At 37.4% G+C, this 11,188-nt stretch overlaps 1 protein-coding gene across 4 annotated transcripts; it reads right to left on the reverse strand.

Moving 5' to 3' along the window:
* Positions 1 to 891: 891 nt before the first annotated feature.
* Positions 892 to 10,900, reverse strand: INPP5E (Inositol-3-phosphate synthase). 4 transcript variants are annotated; one of them, XM_011644723.3, is made up of 7 exons: positions 9,734 to 10,900; positions 8,843 to 9,620; positions 6,950 to 7,168; positions 5,782 to 6,094; positions 5,149 to 5,708; positions 4,599 to 5,067; positions 892 to 4,478 (listed from the first exon to the last, which is right to left on the reverse strand). In XM_011644723.3, the coding sequence occupies exons 2-7, from the start codon at positions 9,312 to 9,314 to the stop codon at positions 4,364 to 4,366; spliced, it is 2,148 nt and encodes a 715-aa protein (XP_011643025.1). In that variant the 5' UTR covers positions 9,315 to 9,620; positions 9,734 to 10,900; the 3' UTR covers positions 892 to 4,363. The 4 variants fall into 4 exon arrangements, with proteins under 4 accessions (XP_011643025.1, XP_011643026.1, XP_088927773.1 ...); XM_011644724.3 differs by lacking the exon at positions 6,950 to 7,168; XM_089071647.1 differs by lacking the exons at positions 8,843 to 9,620; positions 9,734 to 10,900 and having other exon boundaries at positions 892 to 4,195; positions 4,326 to 4,478; positions 6,950 to 8,832.
* Between the last annotated feature and the right edge of the window lie 288 nt (positions 10,901 to 11,188).

The raw sequence follows: 11,188 nt of genomic DNA on the forward strand, positions 1-11,188 counted from the left end.
TAAATGCCTATGAATTTTAAATGTCTTTGAATCATGAATTCTGTTGTTAACAAAATATTATATTGCTTTATAAAATAATCAGAATTTGATCAACTCAGTCTAAAACCTCAAAAATTCTTCTCGTTTCGATAAATCGATAATAAATGATAATCTCGATCGCAAAATCGATTTTCAACAAAGCTGCACATGGATCAAATTATGAGCTCTCACTAAAAAAAAAAAAAGAAAAAAAAAAGAAAAAAAATTACACGACTATTGGAACACGAAGGAATTAATTTATTCCGGCGTATAAATTCGCACGAATTCTCGCTTCGCGATTCAATATGGCTGCAATGAGAGAGAATGGGAATTTCGGACTCTATCTTAACGAAAATCTTCCCTCTCTTGCCTCAAGACGTACTCGTGAGGAATGTCAATGCCAGGTTATTCGCAAGTCATATATCTAAAGCGGTCGGTTGTTATTATTTTGCATGAAGAATATTACCGAATCGTAGATGAGCGAAAAGATAAAAAGCTCTCGTCGTAGATAAAGGACGTTTCCAGATGACGACCGCGTCGTCGGTTTACATCTATTGTGTTCTTCCTCTTCCTCTATCGATTTCGACGGAACTGCGTCGCGGATTGTCACCGAAATGAAACTCTAGAGACGCCTTTGTTCGTGGCCGAGGCGGGAAAATTCAAAACTCAGCTTGAAATGCCGTCATTTGATACATCAAGTAATACATCACATAATCTGTGTGGCTGTTGTACTCATTGTATGCCAAATAGATATATATTTGAAGTTTAACAGAAGTGAGAAAATTTTAATCAGCTCAGTATAAAAACAGAAAACAAATCTAAGGACAGAGCCAGATCGTGGGAACGCCAAGCATCTTGATGACACCAAGTATCTCGTGGGTTTGAATGGTTTATTTAAACGTATATAAGCACAAAGCTGAACAATAGTCGAGTACACTGAAATAGAATCCCCGTCGTTCGCTTTGGCATGACGAGGATCCAACTTATCCGAATAGGCTCGTGTATTCTATACACGGGTATACGATGAAAGTTTGCGCTGTCGATTTTTGCATGTCACCTATGCGCTTCTGATCTGCGATAGATTAATTAGACAGTACATTCTATTCTGACAAGGAACGCTACGTATAGATTCATCGATCGATTGGATCTGACAATTTTGTTTTGTGCAGGAACTCTAAAGCAACAAATAAAAAGCAAACATAATCTTCCGATCTTGCCATTTATTCATGAGTTAAGTTCCAAAAATAATGCTTTTAATAATCAATTCTTCAGTTTTTCATAAAAATGTTTTTGTTACTCCGTAAACTTCGAGTGAGCTTTTGATTCAATTCCTGAACTGGTACTGCCATGAATGAGGAGAAAAATATTTAAAACAAAACTTCAAAATATTCTTTGAAACGATATGAGAAATTCAAGAATTAATAAGATTAGAGTTTGTTAATTAAAATAATAAAAACTTTTTACGAAAAACTGCAAATAGTTACATACATATGTTCATACATATGTTTGCGGAATATTAGAACTTAATTTTAAAAACTTCATTAATATAAATAATATCATTTCATATAAATAAATGGCAATATTGAAAGATTCTTTTTCCGTTTCATTTACCACTATAGACTTTATCATGTTTTACAAGTTTGAAAAAAATTGTCATATTCAACTATTGGTTCCTGCACATTTGAAAAGATATATCACAGTACAAGAGTTTTGAAATAGCTGTGAAAGGGGCAGGTAGCATTATTCAGACGCTACAAGAATTAAATATAAAAAAAAAGAAGCATGTTATACATGTATTAATAAACTACTTTTACTTAACAAGCGTCATTAAAGCAAATTCGGTTTTGGATGCAACAGGCAATCTATGTTGTGTACGATTGCACTTACGTAATTGCATCTCACGTAAGATTTTTATAATACTTCTTTCCTACTGCTTTGATCGATATAATTTTTAGATTAAGGTAATCAACATATATAGGAATCAAATTGTGTCGTTTGCTGAAGTGTGTTCACTTTCAGATATTTTTATTCATGTATTAATAATTACAGAAATAATCGCAACATAGATTACATATTGTTCTGCATTCTCCTTGTCTTTTCTAATCGAAGCCGAGAGATCCGAATAAAATATAATCTCAAGAGAATCGTACGCATATACAGAGATCGAGAGAGTACATAATTACATATGTAACGCGATTTAGGTAAGGCATGATTAAGGCAACCTGCTCGACAGACTTAAAGATCTTGATCTCAACAGTTTTTAGTCTCGCTTCATTATAGAAGGCTCAGTAAAAGATGTCTTTAGGCACCTCGTTTGGCAACCTGTCTACACGGTTACAAAGAAGAAGTTATCACAAGTCACTAAAAGTATGCATCCGAGACGCATGACACGAAATACCTCTATCAAGACAGTACAGAGAAGTACTTCACGAATTTAAAATTTGATTATTTGTCCGGAGCGCGAGTACTCCAAAGTCATGTTGCAGCTTTTAATATTTCGCTTGTAATCACATAGTAGAATACATTTTGCATTTAATAATACAGATGATAAATCATTGAATCACATCTTTCTTAAAATACTTGCAGTTCAATATTACTTATTGCCTAACATGTAATACATCGTATATTTGTCTTTTTTTTTTAATACTTTATATGTTTAATTAGGTATAAGCACTTTCTTCTCTATGAGACATTTATATGTTTTATAATGTATACTTAGTGAAATTTTTTAAGCGTATTAAACACCACTTCAAGAATTCTTGTGGAGCTTAATTTTTATAGTTTTTTTCTATTGTTCATTTCAACATATAAATATAATTATATTATCTTAATTAATAATTTGCATATATTGCTTTTTTTTATCAAACAGTAGTTTTGTGCTCCTGTTCCTTTTCCCAATTGGTATATTAGAAACAGGGGAATATCATCCCCTGTTATATACATTAAATATTGTGTCTATTTTATGTATTAGATATATTGTTGAATATAAGATAATCAAAATAGAAAATAGTAATAGAAAATAAATTTATTGTAAAAACATAACAAAATCGTAACAATTATAATCAAATTGGAAAATATATATTTGTACTTAAAAAATCGTTTGAACATTTTAATAAGTGTAATTAAATAAATAATGTAATAATATAATTAACACAGTTAATTATTTAAAAGTTATATAATATGACTACAATTTGTATCACATATCATACGTTTATCATACTTCAATTATTTTCTCTCTCTATAGTTTTGATATAGCAAACATTATCTAATACTGGTATAGACACCTTACTTGTGCATATATATTATTATGTAACAATATTATCTTCGGGGTTTTATAATTAGCCATAATTTGCCATTATTATCAATACCTACAACGGAGAAGTAGAGTATCTGTTATTATCAATGGGCATCGCACTTTTAACGCTATAAACTATTTAAAACTGATAACACAACATTATTCGAAATGGCTATGTTATCCAATAACTAGTTGCTAATTGTCATTATATATATAATGCTTAAGAAAAGATACTCTAATGTTTTGAATTTTTTTTAAGTTTTGATTTGCACAATGGGTGGTCCCAATAAATAATTAATAAACGAAAATATATCTAAACTATTAATTCTCTAATATCGTATTGGCCCAACAATTTGGTCTACAATTTATATTATATCTAAATGGAAACATAAAAACTAGAATACTCATTTTTCGACTTATAAATGTCGATTATATCATTTCATTAGTAGCAGTATCCTATACAAATGCGTTTTGACATTCATAAAATTAGTTGGAATACTATGCAAATTTTTGCAATTTTTTAATTTATGAGATATTATTCAAGTTATACATTTCAATAAACACTGCAATATAGAGATATTGTAAAAAATTTATCTAACAAAACTCGCATTGTTATAAAAAGAACGCCATTTTTTTTAATTTTTGGGGCAAAAATGTGATATCAATCACATTAGAGCCTAAAAACTTTATTTTTCTAGAATATGTGTGGCACAATACGAATGTCGGAGATACACCGACAGTACATTTATAAAATCTTTATTCTCACCTAGGTCACTAAATTTGGTAGCAATTTGTTTCACTGCTTGACTAGATTTTTATGGTGTTCACTGGTAATAGTAATCTATCATACAAATCTTACTAAAAAAGTGTTTCCCATCACCGCTATAAAAAATGGACAGACTTAGCGAGTACATAAATCGTACAAAAGAAATCGTCGGCATCTATCAGAACGATATCATTCTTTCGTCTTGCCGTACTAAAAAAATTAAATTTTTATCTATTAATACATTACCCATCGTGCTAACACGCTTGTAATAGCCTCGAATTTCTTTATTGAATCGAACAAACTTTTGAAGTTCCAAGAGAATCATCCATCGCCGCCGCACGTCTTCTGATACCTTCCAGGTATATCTCACGATTGAAAAGCCCAGCACCAAGCGGAATTCTAAAAATAAATAACGGCGCATATATAGATTAGTGTATGTTACTGATATATAGGTATATATAGGATTTAAACTAAACGATCACGCATCACTTCAAACATCAATAAATGATGGACACGTACGTGTCGATACCTGGCCTCAATATGGTTTTAAAAACTCCCCAGACCGGTTTATGATCCGAGGTGCAGATACTGGGGACAGAATCATATACCAAGCATTCTATAACTCCGTCCTTACTGGAAGTAGAATTCTCATGACTGACACGTCTGATGTATCCCCTAGCGTGTCCTTTTCCCCTGAAGAGAATTCTATCGGTGTACGCAGGAGTGCGTTGCTTACTACTGGAATCAAAATTATGCGTTCCCGGATCGTATTTGTAAGTAGGAGGAAACATAATCGGGGCTTCTTCGAAACCACGTAATACCGCGCCTTCGTTCAGGATATTTCTCAACTGGTCTTTGTGCATGTTTATCGGTGACTCTTGCGGAAAACATGTATTTGTGATCCATTGGATCACTTCCTCCCTCGGCTGAGCTAAACGAAAGTTCAGATCGCCACACCAAAACACACAATCAAAATTTTGTGTAACATCTGTAAAAAAAAAAAAAATACGATTTAATTATTAAGCACGATATAAAACGTAAAATTATCAAAGTTGCTGAACGTTAATACCTTTGCTCTTTTGTCTGATGGGTAGCTCCTTAGGTAGGTCAAGATTTCTAACGATCCTTTTTATATCGTTGACCCGTTCCTTCACTTTATCTTGATGTGCGGTCAAATGAGCGGTGACAAAGAGAAAACTGGTGCCGAATATCATGAGAGCTATAGCCACAGCGCCCTTTGTTCTGAAAGCCGTTCCCGGTCTCGTCGAAAAACTATCCTCCTCCGCAATGGAGCAGAACCAGATCAAATCTCGTCTTATAAATAACGCGAGATGAAGTGTACCGAGATTAGTGCTAGTTAATAGCACGTGCGAAGGACCGAGGGTTTCCTGCAATGCTGCTTCCCACTCGGTTCGTTCGGAACAGGATTCTTGAGTTCCTATAGCTAACAAGTCCGGAACAGTCTCTATGTGTGATGGCAACATAAAATCATTCAATTCCTTCGGCGGAGTCTGACCGTTCATGTTCCACGTGCCGACGAAAATTTTCAATTCTCGATTAGGCAATACTTTCTCAAGCTCCACTGGTCCGAGTAAAGAATTGGCGGCAATTCTTCCATGAAGAAAATTCCTACAAAATTTAATATCATCTCAGTTATCGAATAAAATAATCCTCCTACATAATTTTTGTAAGAGAAATATACCTTTCCCGTGCCTTCTGAGTAGGGATTAAATTAAGTACTTGTGCAGCGAGCAATGATTGCTTTGCCAGGCTATCCATAGACACTCCTGTCGTTTGAAAAAAATAACGATCTTTCTTTTTGGACAGAGCATCGTGCGACGTTGAGCGTGGCTTATGCTGAATCGGTGCGCTTTTAATTGAGTCTGGACTAGAATGCCTCATAGAGTTTGTAGGTGAGTTCACAATCAAATTATCCGCGGATCGTCTGTGAAGTAATCTACGGCGTAATTGGCCTGATATACTAGGCGATAACGATCCGGAAGAAGAATATTCACCTGGAACAATTTAAAATCATGCATGAAATTCTATCGCCGAAAATCACGCGTCGCAATTACGCCAAAAGAAAAATCATTCACATAATTCTAAAAGAGCATACAACTGACAAAGAGCAAATATACTTCGTGTCTAAAAAATAGACCGATAACGGCATCACGGCATTATCCGTTATAATGAAACCAAATTGCTTCAATTACCACCTATTGCAGTCTTGGCACGTGCAGATTTGTAGCATGATGAAATTACGAGATCCGCTAACATTTAGCATAGTTATGAATACCTTGAAGTCGTCGTGTGACTATATGTGCAAGGTACATCAATATTTAATTATCCGATCAATTTATTTGGAATTAGAATAGCCAATGCTATTTGAATTTGAGTTAGGTAATTTGTCAGATTAACTCCAAGTAGCACTGTGGTTATTCCAATTCCAAAACGTATAAATAGGCATATAAAACCAATGTACGTAAAAAGAAATCACCCTATTTTATACACATATTCCCTATTATTCTAAACTAATCAGAAAAGAAATAGATATATAAAAAAAAATAATAAAAAACAATTATAGCTGCGCACAAACAACATAACAGCATTAAACGCACTTAGCCTGTATATTTATTTAACATTTACATTTCTAATCTAATCTAGGCGTAAAATAACTGTATATACATCTCTTGAATAGAAACTAATACATGTACAGAAAACACGTATATCGCCAATTTAATCATCCCATAAGATGCAGATGCTTTAGAAAAAGAGAAAAATTCCATATCCCATACGAACAAAACGTAAAACACTTGCAAAAACATAAGGAAATCTTAAGCAGCGTATAAATTCCGTATATCATTTTGTACCTTCTTTCCCGGGCTTTTCGCAATCGTTTTCATGATAGTGAACCATACTGTAAACTTCGGTAGGATTGTAGAACTGCCGTTCCATTTCCAGGAAGAAATAAGTGATATATTTCCCCTTTGTAAAGTACTCATCCTTAATGTATCTCTGAGTTCTTTCAGACTCAATCAGATGTTCGTTTTCATCTTCTGAAGATTCTTCGAACGAGTCTTCCGTTGAGTCTGCAGAGAAGTCACTGTCTTCACTACTCTCTTGAGAAATCGCCTTTGTTTGTTTTATTAAAAATTTCCGCGTGTCGGACGTAACATCAACGTTATTAGTGATAGGTATTAATAACGCGTTCTTAGACTCAGTACCGTAATCATTCGTTTCATTATCGAGCCGCACCTTCTCGGTATCTCCAACGGATGAACTTACGCCTATGTCCTTATCTTGTTTCATAAAAGCAATTTTTGTGCTCATATATCTATCCGATCCTAATTTGGAACCCCCCTGCTCAGTTTTAATAACGTTACTCCTTTCACCTTTGTCGTCGTCTATATCAGGAGACCTGGAACTTTCACTTTTTGCGGTAGCTACGTTCTTACAATTTTCTCGCGAATCTGACCAATTCATACTACTTTGTTCCTCTCCCCCAGACGAAATATCTCCTGGAACCGTTACGTGAGTTTCATCGCCAACTGCTTTTCTTATCTTTTGATCGGAATTATTAGCTGCGTTTCCCGAGAGGTCAGTTTGCCCGCTATCGAATTCCTTCTCCTGGCTGTTACAAAATCTCGCCTGATCCCTCGATTCATCCTTTCCTTTAAACGCGCGGCGTAACTTGTCGAGAAAACTTTTCCTCCTTTTCTTACTCGGACTTGACATTTTCAACTCGCGTATTAAGTCGCACTTGCAGCAATCGAGAGAGAAAGAGAGAGAGAGAGAGAGAGAGAGAGAGAGAGAGAGAGAGAGAGAGAAATGCGTGCACGTGCGTCAAAGATAAGACGGCTACTAACTCCACGTATTCAATGGCTTTATATCGATACACTAGTGATGTTATACTCTGCTCGGTACACACAGCTTTCGAGTAAGTTGGAGGGGATGTAGAAGGTCGTTCGATCATCATCATCAAGTCAGATTATACAATGCGCGGAAAAAGAAAAGGAGTGCCATTATATAGGATAGAAGTAGATATGATGTAATCGGAGCTTTTTAAAATTCTTTTCCTCCATAGTAGTCAGAATGAAACATTAGAAACCTAACTCAGAGAACATTATGACGTCTTAAAGATGTCTGAAAGACATCTTTGTAGTCTTTATAGAGATGTCTTGTTTTATTTTTAGACATTCCATAATAAAAATTAATTATGCGAAAACATGAGAGCAACAACACAGGATAGAAATTAGTATTGCTAAATAAATTGATAAATAATAAATTATTTAATATTTACTTAATTTTGTTAAAATATATATCTCTTATTATTATTATGTATAATATTACAACAGACAGAAATTTTTTCATTAGCAGAAGTATGTATTATAATCTCGTGCCAAAGATGCTCTATATCCAAACGAGACAGTTTTTTTAACTGCGAGTTTCTTAATTTGCGAAATGCCATTTATCGAGATGAATAGCAAACTCCAAAAAAATAATAGTCTTTAAATGATTTTTTATCAAATCTTAGAGACGTCTTTAGATGTCTTTTAATGAAATCTTTAAAAAATGTTTTTCAGTACAGTTCTAAAGAAGTCTTTAAACTGCCTATTTAAACATGTATGTTGTCTGGAAATTCTTGCTCATCAGCCTGTTATCCAATTGGCGCTAGCCGTTTGTATAAATGCATACTTAGTATGCAAATTTCGTGCTTAAATAATCAACAGAATTTAATTACCGGAATGGAAGTTCCAACTTACCTTCTATATAAGTACTATGACGCTGTTCCTTCCCCATCGCTACGTTACTCCTTTTGATTACGCAAGTCCACTCCTGAGACGTCTGAGATGTTTGAACGCTCGCAGCCTGCGTCTCTTCCTTCTCGACCAGCACATCCGCTTGATGATCCCCATTGATGGAGGCTATCTCAGATTTGACCGAGGTGCGACTCAGCGTCGTTGGGGAAAGTCTACTAACGGTCAGACTCTGGGGTGGTGTTCTGCTACGTTCGGTCATGGCGCAACACAGGGACAGTTTGGTGCTGGTCTGAGAGCCGTGCTGCGAGTTCTCTATCTTGGAATTCTTATTCGAATCCCCATCCCTGAACGAAGACTCCAGGCAGCCGACCTTGGTCTTCTTGTTCATGAGCATGCGACAGAGGGACTTCTTCTTCTGCTTCGATTTCGGGGAAACCTCTACCTTAGAGACGTCATTCCCGTCGCTCTGCTCCATAATACCCGCGGCTGGTGCATCCAGCACGGGGCAGACGTATAATCCTGATATCGCACCTTCCCTCGGGGTAGGGTCTCGCGCTTCAATATTACGAGATCACATCTCCCATCGCAGCTTATAAATAAATTCCTCTATCGTACTACATTCGCGATACGCATAAAAAAATATTATAGAAAAATTTTCAAAAATATCCTTCCTTTTATCTCAAGTCATCAGCGAGCTGTCGACGAATAAGAAGTGTTGATTTACACGTGTGATCTCTTCCGTTTGTGCAGCCGTGCGAAGTGAAGTACGTCCAATATATCTCTGAAATGTATTTCGCATCTTCACTGTTAGTATATTTTAAGAACATTGCTACACGCCGCTATGTACATACAATTGTGCATCGCACGTCACTGATTATATTAAAACCGTAATACCTAGATCCCGCGGTATTGAAGTCGCGATGTGTTCCATAGATATTCCTCATAATGCTTTGGATCAATCAATTTCGCTTCCCATCGAGGCCGACCGTTTAGTCGTATGTGGAAGGAAAAACCTATGGTGATGCCAAATAATTGCACTTGGCTCGTCAACGAGCGAGTCTTACTTTTGGACTAGAATCAAACAGGAAAGGGAGGCAGAGAGAAAGAGAGAGGAAAGAAAGAGTAAGATAGAGACATCATGTAACCCCGCGAGAGAACCTCGGGAGAGAAGTTCAACGTATCTGTTGAGATCCGCACGTTCCACCGGCGCGATTCTTCCCCTCTTTCCTTCGCGAGATAGGATCCGCTCGACGTCGAGCTACGTCGAACGACCGCGTCGCTTTCCATTCGGCATCTCGGCCGGCCGATCAAACCGGACGTCCTCCTCGCGCTTCGTGCGTCCGCCTGCGTATTATATACGCGTCTCGATTCATCGTTCGGCCGGATAACGACGAGCTACGAATACTGCGGATTCGAGAGCGCGTTCGGAGGTTTTAATACTGACTCACTCGCTGGCTGACTCGTCGTGACGGCTGTTTGTGTACGCACGCCGACACGTCATTCACGCCCCGAGATCCATAACAAACCGGGTCGCTCGAACCCGATCGAACCGAGTCTACGGGACACTCTGACCTCGGCCTCCATCATCCCCGCAACGGCGACGACGCGTCGGGCACATCGCGCGCGTTCACGAATCGCACCGGGCGTTCATTTCTCTCTTTTTATTTTTTTCCTCTCGTTCCTCTCTTTCCGTCATCTATCTTCCCCCGGAGGAGCCTGTAGCGGGACTCGCGCACCGTAATCGCGACCCGCATATACGCCGCACCGATTCGCGCAGCCGTCGCGCCCACAGCAGACGACGGCGGTCGCGTCCGCCGTGCGATTAACGATCGGCGAGCTCCGGCGGTCCGTCCCGCGGGAATCGAGGAAAGGGACACCGTGCCCGGAACGGAACGGAGCACGTCGTAGGCACGTCGAGAGAATACGAGTAGCTTTAAATGACACGTTGGAATGGAAAGTTGGAACGGACAAACACGCGAGCGAACGAACGAGCGCCCGACTGTCAAACCGAGCAGACGACAGCAACGGCCGCCATATTAATCCCGCCGCGCGCGCGCGCGCGCGCGGCTATACCGCCGGGCGTCGCCGAGCGAAATCCCGGTCCGATCGCCATATTTATTTACTTTAATAACCGATTACATGATTTCTTTAAAATGAATTCTTGCATTTCTCTGTAGAAAAAAAGAAATTTTAATTAAACATAAAATGAATCCAAAGAACATTACACTTTGATGAAATGATTAAAAAGATGTTATGATGTCTTAAAGATATTTATGTCACGATGATTTTGAAACGTCTTTTGGACGTCTCTTGTCTGAGATTACTTTGTTTAATGTTTACTTGATTCCC

Source organism: Pogonomyrmex barbatus, unplaced genomic scaffold, assembly GCF_055798465.1.
Source record: "Pogonomyrmex barbatus isolate J1 unplaced genomic scaffold, ASM5579846v1 scaffold12, whole genome shotgun sequence".
Classification (NCBI taxonomy): Eukaryota; Metazoa; Arthropoda; class Insecta; order Hymenoptera; family Formicidae; genus Pogonomyrmex; species Pogonomyrmex barbatus.

Coding starts and splice junctions, on each gene's coding strand:
- INPP5E (XM_089071647.1), bottom strand. CDS start 7,814: ATGTCAAGTCCGAGTAAGAAAAGGAGGAAAAGTTTTCTCGACAAGTTA. Junction 6,095..6,949: donor CGAAAAGCCCGGGAAAGAAG/GTACAAAATGAT, acceptor AAATTGTTCCAG/GTGAATATTCTTCTTCCGGA. Junction 4,479..4,598: donor TTGAGGCCAGGTATCGACAC/GTACGTGTCCAT, acceptor ATTTATTTTTAG/AATTCCGCTTGGTGCTGGGC.